This window comes from Martes martes (genome assembly GCF_963455335.1).
Source record: "Martes martes genome assembly, chromosome: 1".
Taxonomy (NCBI): domain Eukaryota; kingdom Metazoa; phylum Chordata; class Mammalia; order Carnivora; family Mustelidae; genus Martes; species Martes martes.
In genome coordinates this window covers 190875546-190893193 of record NC_137888.1, presented here as the reverse complement: position 1 = coordinate 190893193, position 17648 = coordinate 190875546, and the positions used below count along the sequence as shown (strand labels likewise).

At 47.8% G+C, this 17648-nt stretch overlaps 1 protein-coding gene across 2 annotated transcripts in view; it reads left to right on the top strand.

Annotated features, from left to right (window-relative positions):
• The window catches only part of FLNB (filamin B), a 144556-nt gene that overhangs the window by 74200 nt on the left and 52708 nt on the right, over nt 1-17648 (top strand). For both annotated transcript variants that reach the window (XM_080814698.1, XM_080814697.1), the window contains exons 6-18: nt 818-895; nt 2033-2195; nt 3226-3423; nt 6006-6143; nt 7637-7763; nt 9387-9523; nt 10805-10998; nt 11937-12050; nt 12881-13024; nt 13167-13290; nt 13633-13793; nt 14804-14894; nt 15187-15356. In XM_080814698.1, the coding sequence (XP_080670824.1) occupies nt 818-895; nt 2033-2195; nt 3226-3423; nt 6006-6143; nt 7637-7763; nt 9387-9523; nt 10805-10998; nt 11937-12050; nt 12881-13024; nt 13167-13290; nt 13633-13793; nt 14804-14894; nt 15187-15356 (1839 nt within the window). The remainder of the gene's footprint in view (nt 1-817; nt 896-2032; nt 2196-3225; nt 3424-6005; nt 6144-7636; nt 7764-9386; nt 9524-10804; nt 10999-11936; nt 12051-12880; nt 13025-13166; nt 13291-13632; nt 13794-14803; nt 14895-15186; nt 15357-17648) is intronic.

Genomic DNA, 17648 nt, shown 5'->3' with positions numbered 1-17648 from the left:
AGATGCTGCCATGCCATGGAGCTCTGGGGGCTTGTGGCAGGCCCGGGGTCTGTGCTTTCCATTTTCCTCATTAAAGCTCACAATAAAAGTTGTTTTTTACCAAGAGGATCCTGAGGCTTAGAGTAGTCAGAGTAATTGCTCAAGGACTGTGCCTTGAAAGGTAATAGAAATTGATACCCGAGGACACAGTGTTTTGTTTTTTACAATGTTTAGGAAAACAAAGGATTCTTTGGATTTAGCAAAGGCCTTGTGATTGAGGTTTTAGATGCTGATGATCAAAATAACAGTAACAAAACTGATGCTCTCCTCTCTTCCCAGGCTGACTATACTTGGTTCCTCCCTCAGGGCCTTTGCACATGCATTCCTTCTTCTTATCTTCTTAAGACTCTTATTCCTAGTGCCTAGTACCATCTGAAATTCTGTTTACTGGAATGTGGTCTATTTCTCCCACTGGGGCAGGGATTATGCCTGATTTGTTTTATTTTTGGTTCCTGACACCAGGCCTGGTCTTTCATAAGCTCTTAATAATTATTGAGCCACTAAAGGTTGAAGTGACTTGCTTTATGGTCCTTCTCATCTGCCGAGTTCCAGCCCTGAGACAGTGGGGAGTTGTGATGTGGTTATACATTTGTGCCATGTGACTTTGTTTCTGTGACTTTCGGCTGCTGCTTTCCTGGGGCATCCTTCATCAGCACTGGGGCAGGAGAGAGCCAGGACAGTGCCTGACCCAGCAGCTCACCGCAGGGCCTTGGCTGGCACAGAGTACTTTTACTCACACCCAGCACCTTCTCTAACTATTGTTCATTTTCTGTCCTAGGCACAAGTGACCCCCGATAGTGACAAGAACAAGACATATTCTGTGGAGTATCTGCCCAAGGTCACCGGGTTGCACAAAGTAAGATGAGGTGTCACGGCCGTTGTTTGGATTGCTCTTCTAGGCTTGCGTCAGTGTGTGTGTAAGAGGGTATCTTAGGAAGATTGAATGCTACTCAGTTCTTTGCAGTGTAAGGTGGTTTTCAACTCTTTCTGGGTAACAGATGGTTGTAGCTACATGCCTGGATTATAGATGCTATGGGTTCTTTGTCTTCAGTGCCTCCTTGAGTATCCCCCTGTGGGGTGCTCTGGAGGGTCTCTCCATATTGAAGCCTGAGAGCCAGCTGAGTATAGTGCAATGGCCCAGTCATGCACCTGGAGGAATGATGGGGGTCTAACCCCCAGATCCTTTGTCTCAGCAACATTTTGAGTTCTGTTGAGTAGTGTCTAATTGGCCTATGGGACAGGGGCCCAGGGAGTCTTGCAAGAGAGTAGGGTGATCCAGGAGTGTAGCTTTCCCTAAAAGAAGGTCTTCAACAGCACACATAGGTCAATCCCTGTGTACCATGCCAATATTTTGAGACCTAGATCATACTACTACTACCTTGGCCTTTAGTGAAGTCATCTGGAATCATGACTATCAATTTTTCTTATACCCTTAGGACATCAGGAATTTGGGGGGAAAAAATCCTAAAGGGAACATGTATGATGTAATTAATTTGTTCAATTCCTATGAAATCCAACTCCATACCCATGAAAATTTAAAAGATGAGAACGGACTCAAATTTTAGATGAAAATCTATACTGTTTCTCACATGAGTGATCAGGTCCCTTGAAAAACATTTTGACTGTAAGTTTGAAATCCTGGAACTGTGCTTTATATTCTGGGGGGCCGCGGCCCCTTCTGCAGCTGTCTTAAAGGATCCAATGTCTACCGGTTGAGTTAGAAGTGTTGGTTCGCCTCCTGTTAACAGAGGCCACCCGGATCCAATGTAAGCATTTTTAGTTCAGTAAAAGACATGATGTCCCAAGGCCCAGCCGTGGGGTGGATGGAGCCAGGTGGGGATCCCACTCCGCCTAACTAGGGCTCCTGTTTCCAGCCACCTTTGTGTGGATAGTTAGGAGGATGGAAGAGGAGATTGTCAGTGCATGTGTCTTGACGTGGCGTCTCCCTGGGCAGGGAGCAGTCATTATACTGCATCTATCTGTCAACTTGTAGGTTACAGTCCTCTTTGCAGGACAGCACATCTCCAAGAGCCCATTTGAAGTGAATGTCGACAAGGCACAGGGAGATGCCAGTAAAGTCACCGCAAAAGGCCCAGGCTTGGAAGCTGCCGGAAACATCGCCAATAAGCCCACCTACTTCGATATCTACACGGCAGGTATTGTGGGTCAGGCCTTTTCAGAGCCTGAGATAATCCTCGGGGACCCTAAGGCTTGGGATGCCTGACCTTTTATCTTTTAAATGAAACACTGCCAACAAACGTGCCCTTTTTCAAGTGTATTGGTTATATTAATAGATTTTCAAAACCAGCTTATCTTTTCTTTTTTTTTTTTTTAAGATTTTTTTTAAAAAGATTTTATTTATTTGTTTGACAGAGCAAAAGCAGAGGGAACAGCAGGCAGAGGGACAGGGAGAAGCAGGCTGCCTGCTGAGCAGAGAGTCCAACATGGGGTTCGATCCCAGGATCCTTGGGATCATAACCTGAGCCCAAGGCAGATGCTTAACTGACTAAATGACCCAGGTGCTCCCCCCAAACCAGCTTTTCTTTAAGATCTTAACACTCAAGCTTGGGTTTGATTATTAATAATCCATCAATGTCTGTACACATTTCTGCCTTAGCTAAATAACTATTCCAAAGAAACTAAGTTTTAAGAATCCTCTACTAAGGGCACCTGGGAGGCTTATTTGATGAAGCATCTGCCTTTGGCTCAGGTCATGATCCCAGAGTCCTGGGATCAAGCCCCACGTCAGGCTCCTTGCTCAGCTGGGAGTCGTCTGCTTCTACCTCTCTCTCTCTCTCTCTCTCTCTCCCCCCTAATAAATGAATAAAATTAAAAAAAAAAAAATCTCTACTAGACCAAATTCTATACCAGGTTTGGGGGTGAGGAGAAGAATGATAGAACAGTTTAAACACACACACACACACATATATATATATATATTTTTTTAAATGATACATTTCATGAAATGTCACCTTTCTTTTCAATGTAGAAAATTTTAAAAATAGAGAATGGGGGGAAAAGGAAAGTTTATGACCCTCCTGGCCAAACCAGAAAACAGTTGTTAGCATCTCGGTGTGGACCTTCTAAGTGCCGGTCTCCTCCCGTCTGCACTTTGCACCTGTGCTCATCTGCAGCGAGTGTTCTGAGAAGGTGACTGGGGCTCCTGGAGTGCTTGTTTTCTTCCAGGTGCTGGTGTGGGGGACATTGGTGTTGAGGTGGAGGATCCCCAGGGGAAGAACACTGTGGAATTGCTGGTGGAAGACAAAGGAAACCAGGTGTATCGGTGTGTGTACAAACCGGTGCAGCCCGGCCCGCACGTGGTCAAGGTCTCCTTCGCAGGGGACACCATTCCCAAGAGTCCTTTCGTCGTGCAGGTCGGGGAAGGTGAGTGCTGGGGTGGCCAGCTATCTCTGCTTCTGGCCTTGAGGCTGACCGTACTCATAGCTGAGCTCTGAGGCCAGGAGAAGAGTGGGGGCCATGCTGGGATTGCACCTGTCCCCTTTCTGCCCGGGCCCCTGCAGTGGGAAGTGGCTTGCTTTGTCCTCAAGGTGTTCATACTAATATCTTCCTGTGAGCCGAGCAATGACCCAAGTACTTCACTTGTATTAACTGACTGAATCCTCCCCAAAACACTCATGCAGGAGAGTTGTCCTCACGGAGAGCTGCAGGACTGAGGCCATGTAGGCCGTTGGTCCCTGTGGCTGAGGTCAGCAGCTGTGGGATGGCCCCATGGCCCCCGCTGCTTGGCCTTTACTGGCTGCCATGTGCTCAGCACCACCGCATGTAACCGTCACCCCAGCCAGCATGTTCCAGGCGCTGGGGTCCTCTCCAGTTTGCAGGTGGAGACACCAAGGCTAAGATGACATTAGGGCATCAATGAGTACAGACTAGGTATCTGTACAAGGAGAACCCAGGTCTCTGTCAACCCCTTAACCCTGCTGCTAAACCCCTTCTGCAACCAGAGCATGCATATTTCTCTAATGTTAGACTCCTTTTCCTTCTGACTTGGTTGTTCTTTATGTTTTGTTTTGTTTTCCAACTCTGCTGCCTTTTCTAACCAATACTTGCCTTTCCCTGTTCTGTCCTCTGCCTCTGCATCTGTAGAGCTGGCTTCCTCTTCTGAATCCTGCCTCTGGGTCAGCCTGGACCCCGAAGCTGTTGGCTTCCTAACTGAGAACACTGGGCCAGAGGCACCTCGCTGGGTAAGGGCTGGTTGAGTGGGACTTTCCTCCCAGTTCCCATGCTTCCCGCACATGTCACCTTGGGCCCGTGCTCTTGGTGACCTCAGGACATGACAGTATACACGTCAACATCACTTGGCCAGCTGGACCCCAAGCCCGCTCATTACATTGAAACTTGTCTAAAACATCTCAAAATGGTAGAGAATTCAGTGGTTTCCTTCAGCTCCATTTCGTGTTCATATGAACTGAGCAGTTACCCTTTTGACGTTGAGACTAATACCCATGTTCAGAATTTCCATGAGTGGTTGTTTTTTTTTAAGGCACATTAAAACCCTCCACGGGAAGTCCTGTCATCCTGTTGTGACTTATTTCTGGTATGATCAATTTTTCTCCTTTTGACAAAGAAAAAAAAATAAAACCAACATATTCATAAACAAAACTCTCTTTGACATAACGCAAGAAAGCATTTTTTTAACAGCTTTCCTGTTTTGATACTTTTCTCTGACTTCCTCTCACTCAATGGACGATGCTTTTCATCTCTTGTATTGTCCATTTGTCACTTGTACTGTTTAAAATTTAATTGATTGGGATTTTCTTTTGATGTACTTCTCCTACTTAACTGATTTTATATTAAAAAGAATCTTCATCCCCCTTTCACAATGGAAAACCAATGTCACTTGCCATAAAATGTGACCGTCAACTTATATTCGTCTACAAACCACCTAAAATCTTCTCTAACTCCTAGAGTGTGGGTACGTCTCTTCCAGAAATAGTTGTCTGCCTAGCAGCCAGCTGAGGACATTGCAGGGAGAGGGGACCAGAGGAGGCATTATCTTCTTTCTATGGAGTAAAGAGTTTCATCCTCTGGAGTGTGTGATCCCACTCCTGAAGTAGAGAAAACTGTCAAATGTGCAGTGCTAAATTTGGAAAGGAAAAGCTACTTAGTCAACAACATGACATTTACCCCCTGCTCTCTCATTTCTGTACTTAAAAAGGTCTCCTATGTTGGCAAAGAATTCCTAGGGTACAGGGATGTGTTTTATTAGCCTTCTGATGACCTCCATGGAATGGTAGTTTTGTGAACCTCTCATGTAAGAAATTACTAGAAGCTACTTCGGTCCTTAATTTTTAGACTTCTGACTTCAGTTTTTTAAACTAGATCCAGAAGTCAAATGGGGAGGGGTGTTTATTGCTAATTGTTGCATTTATAGCCACCCACATTCCGATTACCTGCTGACAGCAATAAAATGTTTGTCTGCCTTGGCTGAGGGGGTGTTGAATGGGTTCCTTTTTGAGTTATCCCCTGGCTCTCCATGCGGAAGATGATCACATTTCGGCTTTTAGAAACAGCCGATCCAAAGTTTGGAACGCGGTCAGATGTTTTCAAGTGCTACATTTTCCAAGTAGACTTGAAAAAGTTGGGTCTTCCCAATTACTGGGCCCTTGAGTGTGGAAATGAGATTTAACTCTCCTTCACCACCGAGAGGATAAATGCCAGGATTCAGCGGGTTCCAGGAGCACAGTGAATGCAGGCTGTGCTTCTCCTTCTTTCTTTGCCAAAGTCACCCCCCAGCGCCCCCCCCCCCCAGTGTGGCTGTACAAAGTTATGTTGTGTCCTTATTTGCTAGCCTGGTATGCTCCCTGAGCAGGACCCCTGGCCTTGGGCAGCTGCTGCAGATTCTCTGTGCAGAGCAAATATTTTCTTGGCAGGTGGCTCCAAGTTACCTTGGCTTGCTCAACTCAAACGAATGAAAGGTTGAATTGATGTCAAAACTCTGTTTGCAGCCTGTAGTCCAAACGCCTGCCGGGCCAGTGGCCGAGGCTTGCAGCCCAAAGGTATCCGCATCCGGGAGACTGCAGACTTCAAGGTTGATACCAAGGCTGCTGGAAGCGGGGAACTCGCTGTCACTGTGAAGGGTCCTAGTAAGTGCTCCTTTGTTTCCCCATCTCAGGTGTGACCTGGGCCCGCTTTGCAGCCATGGTGTATGGATTTCATGCCACAGGCAGTTGTGCTCGATCCCAGAGGGAATGGTATAAAAGAATTGAGGTGCTCTGAGCTCAATGGGGGAAGGAGGCAGGGATTGATTAGTAATGTCTGCCCTGGGTGCAGTGGGACCAGTGGTGGCTCGACAGCCTCCCCATTTTAAGGCTTCTGGGAATAGAAAAAGCAGTGATGTAATGGAGTTTGGAAAGTGCTGTCCTTGGAGCGACAACCTGAAGTGGCTTACTTTTTATTTGAGGAAACATGGGCTCGAGAGGAGGGGTCTTGCCCAAGGTCACACAGCTTGTAAGCGTCTGAGCTGGAATGCAAGCACAGTCTCCAAAGCCAGTAATTTTCCCACTCCAGGTTACATTTTATAGACTATGAAATTATGCCAGGTACCTAATTACTATGATCAGTGCTTATAGAAGGAAAATAAAATTCCCTGAGATTAAGTTTTCTTTGTAGATAAATGCTGATCGTGGAGGGGTGGGTTGCACTCTGCAGCTCCTTCTTCTTCCCTTTTTGGGAAAGGAGACCGCAGACACAAGGATGAGGGTCTGCTCTGTCCAGGTTTGCCCCAGCATTTCTGGCTGTAGGCGTAGCAGCCCTCCGTGGGTTTCTGCCTTGTGGGAATGTGCGTGGTCTCTGTGTTGCTCCCACCCTCTGTATCCCCAACAGGCTAGGGCAGGGGTGCTCTGAGCTCCAGAAAGTTAATATTTGATCACAGAGCACCAAGCTGTGGGGAAGGCTGTGTTCGAAGGGTGGCCAAGGTTCTAGACTGCCCAGACCTGGAGCCAAGTTGCTCTGGGGCTGCCCTCCCTGCTGGCTTGTTGCTACAGGAGCCAAGGAGGCTTTTTTTTTCCCCCCTGACCTTGGATTCTCGCTTGGCTAAGTGGCTTTCCCAGCCAAACCTCAGGGCGCAACATAAAACAAGTTTCTACCTGATGGCTGAACCTGAAGTTTGTGGTACAGCATCTGAAACCTGTTCCCTAGCATGCAGGAGCTTTCTCACTGCTGCTGAAAGATACGCCAGGACAGTAAGCAGAAACCCATGCCAAATACTTGTAAGGGCTCAGTGTCCCTCCACTGTTTCGTGATTGGCTAAGACAGCTAGCGATGATCATTAGGAAAAATTAAGATAGGACTAAGATGTCAAGGACCTGTTGGCCCCCACCTCTGTAGAAGGTTCTTTGAGCCTTCGAAAGCTGGTAAGCTGGGAAATCTTCCTTTTCCCCACACTTAGAAGCAGAGATGGGTCTATTTTTAGGCATGGGTTAATCTCCCAAGTTTTGAGGGGGTCACATTCTGAGGCAGCCCGTTTCCTTCTCCGGCTTATGTCTTGTGGATATTGCTATCTTTCTGTTCTTGTCTTTTGGATTCTTGTTGGGAGCCTGGAATTGCTTTGGAAAAATGGTGTGCTTTCTTCCCACAGAGGGCCTGGAGGAGCTGGTGAAACAGAAAGGCTTTCTGGATGGAGTCTATGCATTCGAGTATTACCCCAGCACCCCAGGGAAATACAGCATCGCCATCACGTGGGGGGGACACCACATTCCAAAGAGGTGAGTCTCCAGCCGGAGTTGCGTCTTCTCTGGGGGCGTGCTCGGCTCCGGGCAGGCTCACGGACGTTGCTTCCCCAGTCTGCAGGAGGGAAAGAGATCCTGCTTTGTTGAAAACGTTTTTCTTTCTTTTTTTTTAAGAGCAGCACACAGACATTTGGCCTGTTCTCAAAAACAGCACTGTGGTTTCGGTTGCCTTGCTTTAAATCAAATGCTGGCGGTCTGGGGCTGGGGGGAGGCAGGGAAGCCAGAAGGAGCAGTAATAGAGAGCAAATGGGCTGTGTGTCTATACACCCTTATATAAACTAAGATTCTCTTTCTTTCAATGTGTGTCTCTGTTCAGGAATGCCATGGGGGTACAGTCTGCCATGGTTTACATTAAAATTCTCTAGGTGAGTGCAGTCAGGAGCCAAGGAACGCGGTCTGCAGCTTTGCCTGTGGCATCACAGTTACCCTCCCCTCTTCATCCTCCCCAGCCCTCCTGGGGGCACTTTTAGACTGAAAAGAATAAATTCCATTTACCTTGAGAAATAATCTGGGCATGATAGGGTTCTGAGAATCTTAGCAAACATTTTTAAGATTTTTTTTTAAAGTTGGGGTGCCTGTTTAGAAAAGTTTTTTAAAAAATAGAAAAATAAACTCATGAAGCTCAAAAAAAAAAAGTTGGGGTGCCTGAGCAGCTCAGTCCATTAAGCATCTGCCTTTGGCTCAGGTTGTGATTCTAGGGTCCTGGGATCGAGTACCATGTTGGGTTCCCCACTCTGCAGGAAGTCTGTTTCTTCCTCTGCCTCTCTCTCTCTCTGTTTCTCATGAATAAATGAATAAAATCTTTTTTTTAAAAAAAATGTATATTTATTTAAACAATCTCTACACCCAACATGGGGTTCAGACTCACAACCCCAAGATTAAGAGCTACTTGCTCTATGAACTGAGCCAGCCAAGCACCTCCTTTGCTTTTTTTTACTCTGCTATACTAAAGTTAAAGCTCACTCATTTGAAAAAGAAAGAAAGAAAGAGAAGAAAAGGAAAAAAGCTCATTCGTTCATGTGTGAGATAAAGCCTGTTCAACTTAGTTTTTGACTTACAAGATATTTTTTACGATTTTACTTACTTTAGAGAGACAGAGGCAGCACAGGTGGGAGGGGCTAAGGGGGAGGGAGAGAGAGAATCTCAAGCAGAGTCCATCCTGGGCGTGGAGCCTGATGCGGGGCACGATCCCAGGACCCTGAGATCATGACCTGAGCTGAAACCACGAGTTGGACACCCAACCGACCGCACCACCCAGGGGCCCCTTATTCATATAATATAAGCAGGATATAGGAAGGTAGGCACTCTCTTACCTTCCAGAGCTCGAGGTCTGCTGAGCCCTGCACTCAAAAGGTGAATGATCGGAAGGATAGTGTGAGGCAGGGTGTTTTGAGAGCCCACCTAGCGGCCACCTGAGTGCCCCAAGGCAGCCACAGTACTTATATTGTTGATGTAACAATGGCTGTGGGTGCACCTGTGTGGAGGAAGGGCTTGGCTGGACACTGGGACTCCAGGTAAAAGGAGTGGAAAAAACAGCTTATGGCTGTATTTAGTTCCTTCTTTGCTCTTCTTTAATGCTTTTTGTTCCTTTTCTCCTAGCCCCTTTGAGGTTCAAGTTGGCCCTGAAGCAGGCATGCAGAAAGTTCGTGCGTGGGGCCCTGGCCTCCACAGCGGGATTGTGGGGCGGTCGGCGGACTTCGTGGTGGAGTCCATTGGCTCTGAAGTGGGGTCTCTGGGTAGGTGGAAGCAGGTGGCCAGCAGCCCTGGGGGTGCTGAGATGACATGGGGCTCGGTTCCAGTGTCAGACTGAGAGTCGGGCCTCCTCCAAGCCTCACTACCCTTTGCCCCCAGCCTCCTGACCCCCCAAGTCCAACTCTGGATACCGCTGTGGGAGTGTGGTTTTCATTTTCCTCTTGCCCTGCAAGTTGCCCTCTGCCTCTTCATTCATTCATCTGCTAAACCTCAAGGTAGAGGTTTCCACAGGACATACGTCTGGTGGACATTCCTGTGCTTGAAACAGTGCTTGGAACATAGGAGGCACTCGTCAAATAATGTTGACTGATTCTTAGTTTAGATGAATGAATGAATTTTGCTGAAATTTGAAATTTGGAGAATAAATATTCTTCGGAGCAGAACAGTGTATTTTAAACATACCTCTGACGTATATAGGATCACTTTAGAACAGTGGTCGGCAAACCTGCTCTAAAAAGGACCAGAAAGCAAATATTTTAGTCTTGTGGGCCATATTCTCCCCACTGCAGCCGTGGTTGTTTGAAAGCAGCCAGAGAAGGGACGTAAGTGAAGGAGTGTGGCTGTGTCCTAGCAAAGCCTCATGTACAGAAACAGGTGTACTGGCCATAGTGTGATGACTATCTGTTTCAGGTAGTAAGAATAAGCAAACTGGCCAAAAAGAAGAAATCATCTTTAGTGTTTCCTTCTAGAGAGAGAATCAATGTTTTGGTATGATATTAAACCTTTTGGCATATCCTGTTAGACTTTCTTTTTTTCTGTGCATGCACATATAAACATTCGTCTGCCACAAAAAATACCTAGGGGTAGTCTTTTTATCTTTCTGCCCCAGATAAAGATAGGCTGTGTCTTCATTTTCCATGGCTTCTTTGGAATTCCATTGCATGGATATGTCCACCGTTAGTCTGTCTAGTTATCTCCACAGTTTTCCTGTAGAAACAGTGCTGAGTACATAGACTGTTTCTGTTTACACATAGCCTTGATTACTTCCTTTAGACAAGAGCCCAGAAGCAGATTTGATGCCGCAAAGGGTGGGCATTGGTTTAAGGTTTTAGTTGACCTTCCTTGTTAGATGATGTTTAAAAAAAACCACCATGGTATAAAATCCAACCTCCCATGTCTAATGAAGACTCAGTAGCCTTGGTTTTGTCGGAAAGGGATACATATAGATTTCAGTCTTTTGGGTGATACTTGCTTTGAGGGAATGAGCTGGTAGAATAGGTTCTTCCCACCATGTAACCAGGGTCCCCTCTTACCTTGTCCCCCAGGGTTTGCCATTGAAGGCCCCTCCCAGGCAAAGATTGAGTATGATGACCAGAACGATGGGTCATGTGATGTCAAGTACTGGCCCAAGGAGCCCGGTGAGTATGCCGTTCACATCATGTGTGATGACGAAGACATCAAGGACAGCCCATACATGGCCTTCATCCACCCGGCCGCGGGAGACTACAACCCGGATCTGGTGAGCCTGTCAAGTTTCTGTGCTCTCCTCCTGGCTCCTGGCGCTCTCTGTGGTGCGCAGAGGGTGACCCTAACCAGCCTGTTGAGAGATGACAGAGAGGAGCCGTGTAGCCTTAGGAAGGACGCTGATCTGAGTTGGAACCCTGGTAGTACCACTCCAGAATTTTCTAATGTTGGGCGAGAAAGAAAAGATTCTTTCTCTTTACAATGGGAATGATGGCCCTGTCTGCCTCCCCGTGTTTCTGGGATGATTCAAGGAGCTAACGTGCATAAAGACAGCCCCTCGCCCAGTGCCTGGCCCGTGCAGGGGACCATGGGGACTGCTGCTCTTTTTCTCCCCAGCTCCCTTCTCTTAAAAGGGAACAGTGTTTCTAAGAGCTTCTGTCACACTCTGAGGCGGCGGATAAGCATGGAGTCTGAGGCGGCCTGGCTGCCAGGAGGAAGCCTCCACACCTCCACTTGTGCTGCCCTGGCCCACTTGGGGAGCCATTTGTAGCCTGGTGGCAGTCTGGGCTGGTTGCCCTTCCTCATTGGCCAGTGGCTGGTCCTTTGTTCTCTAGAGCTGTAAACCTTTGGGATGTCTGTGGTAGAGGTTCTGAGTCCCCTCCGTGTGGGAACATTGAACCCGGACATGACTAGAGATCCCTGCCCTGGGTACTAGAAGTTGCCTCTCTCTGCTCAGAGTAAGGCAGGGAGCCCCAGACTAGTTTGGGGCCTGGTTTTCGAGAGTTTTCTTCCTGCTAGGAGGTTAATGATACTGTTTTTAATTTTGGGGTTACAACCTGCTGGAGCATTTTCCTTCCCTAACCATCCTGTTATGTAGGTAATGTGAAACCGGACACCGGTGGTTTTGTTATCTTGTTTGGTCATCGGTCATTATGTAGGGATTTCGTTCGGGCATTGCACAGAAGGAGAATCATTATTGGCCCTTTGCCCCAGGTCCAAGCATATGGGCCAGGTTTGGAGAAATCTGGGTGCATTGTCAACAACCTGTGTGAGTTCACCGTGGATCCTAAGGATGCTGGAAAAGCCCCCTTGAAGATATTTGCTCAGGTAAGTTTCCAGGGACATCTGTGCAGGTAATCATCGGGAGACATGATCTTCCACTGTAATGGCGACTTGCTCAGTTCACCTGACCCTCAGTTTATTCATCTGCATGCTGGGAATAAGAAGAATATCTCTTGAGGTTATGTGCAGATTACGTGGGATTCTAAAATGTAAAGCAGGGTGCTTTTCTCATTTTTATGATTTGTATTCTTTGGAAACAAGGCTTGATTTCAGATTTCCCCTGTACATATCCTTCAGTGTGGCCCAAGCTAGGCCTTCACCGGAGGTTTGTAAATAAGCGTTTATTAAATATGTTTATCTAATTTAATCAAATTTGGCCCAGGGATTTAAATGCAGGCATTAAAATTAAGAAGTATTTTTAAAGATTGATTTATTTAGTGAGAGAGAGTGTGCACATGTGTAAGCACACACCCAGGTGGGGGAGGGGCGGAGAGGGAGAGAGAGAATCTCATGCAGACCCCCGCTGAGCAAGGAGCCCAATGCGGGGGCTCGATCTCTAGACCCTGAGATCATGACCTGAGCCAAAATCTGGAGTCGGACACTTAACCAACCGAGCCACCCAGGCACCCCCAAATTAAGAGGTATTGAGTGGTCATGACTTTCTAGCAGGGTCATTTGCTCTTATGAAAAAAAACAAATAAATGCAGGCCGTATTTTGTCATCTGTGGTGATGACAGTGTGAGTGTGGCATATCATAGTTGTTCCATGTTTTGTTGGATGGGTGGTAACCTGATGGTCTTGGGAAGCCATGGTGGCCCTGTTTGATGAAGACTGTGTGAGGCCAGTTTCTGTTCTTAGCCCCTGCTCTTTTGCAGGATGGGGAAGGCCAGCCCATTGACATCCAGATGAAGAGCCGGATGGACGGCACGTATGCCTGCTCGTACACCCCGGTTAAGGCCATCAAGCACACCATTGCTGTGGTCTGGGGAGGTGTGAACATCCCACGCAGCCCCTACAGGGTAGGTTGTGAAGCCTCATCCTGGCCGCTCTATGAAAAAGCCAAGACCTGTGGTGGGTCTGGGCTCCATGCTAACTAACAACGTTTCACTGGGTCCAAGTGGAGGAAAACTTGGTTATAACTTTGGGCTGTGTTCTTTTTAGGTCAGCATCGGGCAGGGTAGCCATCCCCAGAAGGTCAAGGTGTTTGGGCCAGGCGTGGAGCGAAGTGGACTGAAGGCAAATGAGCCTACTCATTTCACGGTGGACTGTACTGAGGCTGGGGAAGGTGAGTGGAGGATTCTCCCATTGAGGTCGTTGATGCTTCTTGAGAAGAATGTTCTTTTCCTAATGTTGGAAGGGCAGTGAACTGTGAACTTTGAGCTAGAAAATAGTGCACCTGAATAGGTAATTGTTCATCTAATGAGCGTCTGTGGCAGTTCCTTGGTGATCTTTGCTAATCCTCCATCCCTCCTCCAAAGCCCTGACTTAGCACCATCCCTTTGTCAGGTTTGTCACTGGAAACTTCCCAACTGCTTTTCTGGGGTGTTAGCTGAGCTGAGCTGGAAGTGATTGAATGGGACATGCTGTTTCTTGTACACTGGTGCGCTCATAAGCTGGTCTGTTCCAGGTGATGTCAGCGTTGGCATTAAATGTGATGCCCGGGTGTTAAGTGAGGATGAGGAAGACGTGGACTTTGACATTATTCACAACGCCAACGACACGTTTACGGTCAAATATGTGCCTCCTGCCGCTGGGCGATACACTATCAAAGTTCTCTTTGCATCTCAGGTGTGTGTTTGGGCCTGGGTTCTTTCTGGCCACCTGTGTGCATATTTCCTTTTTGTTTAGTTTTGTTTTTTAGCAATAGGGCAGTGTCTTGAGAATTCTCAGGTTTTCCTCTCTGGTTCATGAAAACCGTGGGGGGAAAAAAAACACGCAGAACTAAATTTTTACCACTTTCTGACCAAAGTGAGGCACACAGTGTTTTCATTGGTTATAGCAGGGCTCTGGAAGGAGACTGGTTTGTTAGAAACGCTTGTCAAGTTTTTGACTGAAACATAATGAACTTCTGGATGTGTTCTACCTCTGCTTCTTTGAAGCAATGGCTTTGGCCTTGACCCTTATACTTCTATAGGGAGAGGAGGTTTGACCTTTCAAATTGAGCTCATATTTATTTGTGATAGGTGAAGATAAGGCGAGTGGTACCTAAAACAGGGAACGATGGAATCCTTGTGATTCAGATTAACCTCCTGTAAGGATGGAATCTCAAGAGAAAGTTCTCTGCCTGAAGGTGTTGGTCTTGAATTGACTTCATCCAGTTAACCTGTTCTGCCTTTATTCTGATAATCTGCACCATTCTTTGTGAAGAATTAAAATCCTATTTCTGATCAGCTCCTCCCATTCCCCAAACCTTAGCTCCAAACTGTACCTAAGGACCTGTTCTTTAGCCCAATCCTTTTTGTTATTGTCATTTTGGGTTTTATTCTTGGTAGGATTTTTTGCATCCTAAGAACTCAACCTTTGGTGTTAAAGGCTGAGTTTTCTGATTCATTTGGAGGAAACCTTCCTTCAGCTGTGCAGTAGGCAAGTCAAAACCTGTGGTGGAGGGCTCCAGGCATTCATAAATGACCCCCGATGGCCCCTAACTTAGGCTAGAGTATGAAGACTTGACCCGTGGGGAAAGAAGTTTGCCCGCCGCCCGCCAGTCACACAGAGGTCTCCCCTTCGCATTGGGCAGAAGGCTGAGCTCTGGCAGAAGATTCAGGGGCTTTCCTACTGAGATAGTGTCTCCCCTGCAGGAAATCCCCGCCAGCCCTTTCAGAGTGAAAGTTGACCCTTCCCATGATGCCAGCAAAGTGAAGGCGGAAGGCCCAGGGCTCAGCAAAGCAGGTAAGAGAGTACCCGTGAGAGGCCATCCCGGAGGCCTGCTGCGGTCCAGCGGCCATGGGAAAGTTCGGTCCAGGGACCCTGAGGGACTTGTCTCCCCGCAAGGCTGGTCCTGTTGGGGTTCCCATTCAGCAGAGGCGGTGCTCCTGCGGGGCTGTTGGCAGTGCTCCTGAGCACCGGCCCCTGTCACCGACTGCCTTGCTGGGGCTGGGGCTGATGAACCCGTTGGACTGGTTGTAAGAGTGAAACCACTCCAGCCAGGCCTGTCTCCTCACATCACAGTCTGTCCTTCCAGGTGTGGAAAACGGGAAACCAACCCACTTCACGGTCTACACCAAAGGGGCTGGAAAAGCGCCACTGAACGTGCAGTTCAGTAGCCCCCTTCCCGGAGATGCTGTGAAGGACTTGGACATCATCGACAATTACGACTACTCCCACACCGTCAAATACACACCCACCCAGCAGGTAGAGTCCTTCCCGTGTCCGCCGCCACCGGCCCAGGCCCCCTCCCTCTCAGTGCTGTGCTGGGCACTTTGGACACCAAGGCTGCGATCGGTGCTCTGTTGAGGTGCTCCTCTGTGGGTGACAAGCTCTTTGTTCCTGTCATTCTGAGCCTCTCCGGGAGGGCTGGCAAGAGGCCTGGTTGGTTCTGTGAGGGAGGCCTGAAGGTTTCCCTAAGTACAAGGGGCAAGCTAGTTTGTCTCTCCCCGTCCCCATCTCCCACCTCCATTTTGGACTTTAGCAGAAACAGTGAGCTCTTCAAATTCGGAACCTAGTATTTTCCTCTTAGTCCACACACTCTCCCATTCTTACCAGCTGCCCTTAAGCGCAGTCTTCTCTTAATTACTCCAAGGGTAGGAAGGGCGACCCGTTTGTGTTTTCTTGTTGGTCCCATTTACAAGGTGGTGGAGTGGTCTCTCTCAAAACCCAGTTCAGCCCTTGGTCCCTTAGGCCTGAGATACTCTCTAGGGCCCCAGATTGTCCTCTTTTATAAAATCCAGGAACATACACAGGACCTTACGATCCAGGCCACTTTGCTCTGATTATTTTAGGCAAGAAACACCTAAAAAATGACCTCTCAGCCTCTCTGTGTGAATTCATGTTAATTTGTTCAAAATTGGGGTTTGCTTCACGGCCACACATCTGGGGTGTGAGGAACAGAAAACCCAGAAGAAAAGCCTGGATTTACTATTTTTTATGCATAGTGTTCTACACAGTCCTTCTGAACCTTTCATATTTCTTCTTTCCTGAGGAAAATAGTCCCCCTTGTGTGAGGTACCTTTTGTAGGAGAACAGGGGCGATGCTTTCTGTAGAAACACCACCCAAGAGAGAAGCATCACTCCCGCCTGACCCTCAGGAGCTGCCCAGAGTCTAGCGGGAAGGAACGACGGGTGCGGTGAGGATGAGGGGATGGTGCACGTGTCCCCTTGCATTTGGGGCTACATGTCCTTGGGGATGGACTCTTTGGCAGTGGGAGCGGTTCTCTGGGGTGAATTCTGTGCCACTGTAAAGATGTGGCCTCTTACATCCAGCTGTCCTTCCTGTGGTTTTTGTTTTTACCTTAATGAGGGCTTCCTTATTAGTGATGGTAAAAATACTTTTGTAGGTAGGATGCTCTTTATTCATCAGTGTGCTCAGTGCTACGTAGGTAATTATTTTCCTGACGCTTCTGAGGGCTGTCAGGAGCCTCACCATTGGGAGCACCAGCGTGACATCATCCTTGTTGCCAATTCTCCACATTCCTTAGGAGAAGGTACCAGAAAGCATGGCCATGCACACTGGTCAAGGTCACAAGGTCTTTGACCCCTATAAAACATCTTGCTTTCTCGCCTGTCTACAAACCTCACTGAGTTCTGGCTAAGACACTCGAAAGTAAGTTGCAGACATCAAGACAGAATCAGGTTTGGGCCTGCACCCCTGAAAGGGCTTCAGAACCTCTTGCCATTTGGGGCAGAGGTGGAGGCTAGAGAGGGAGGCTTCTTACTTCGAAGTCACCCCAGGGTCAAGTTCATGCATTTCTTGGAGAACAGCAGGTTTTTCGGCAGGCTCCATGGGCACATGGGGCTTTGCTCAAGTGCTGCTGGTCATATACCCAGGGAGCCTGGCCGTCTTGGGTGTCGGTCGCTACCTCCAGTGTGAGCAGCTCACCTTGTGCCTCTTTGGTCCTTCTTGTTTAGTGTCTAGAACAAAGTTCATGGTTTCATTTTTTGGGCAACTTGCAGTTTCACATATTTCTCTGTGGCAGAGAAAGCAGATTGAATTTCTTCTCTTGGATGGTGAGTTCCCCAGCGATGGGATAGTGTGTCCTGTATATATATCTTTCTGGCCCCAGTCTGAGCACAGGGCCTGATGGTGTAGGTTCTCTACATGGATTTATGGTGTAAAGCATGAATACACAAGGTTGAGCCTCTCTACTTAAAAGCGGAGACAACAGAAAAACTTTGTAGGGACAGTGGGGCCAACACATCCTTGTCCACCTTTGATCTCTCTTTTCTGAAGAGCGGCATACAGCTCAAGATTGGGTTAAATAAGCTTGCCTTTTGAGCTTTGCCCTTGGATGTGGTTAAGAAGCCTGGGTTAGCCCAGAAGGCCTTGCCCAACGTGGAGGCAGGGAGTGTACGTTGAGAGCTCATACTCAGAGTGCACCTTCTCGTGGTAGTTTTTGGAATAACAGACTGGAATTTTCCAGAAATGGAGTTGTTTAGTGTGTGTGTGGAGAGAGGGCAGTGGCTCCTGGCCCAGGGAGACCGTGTCAC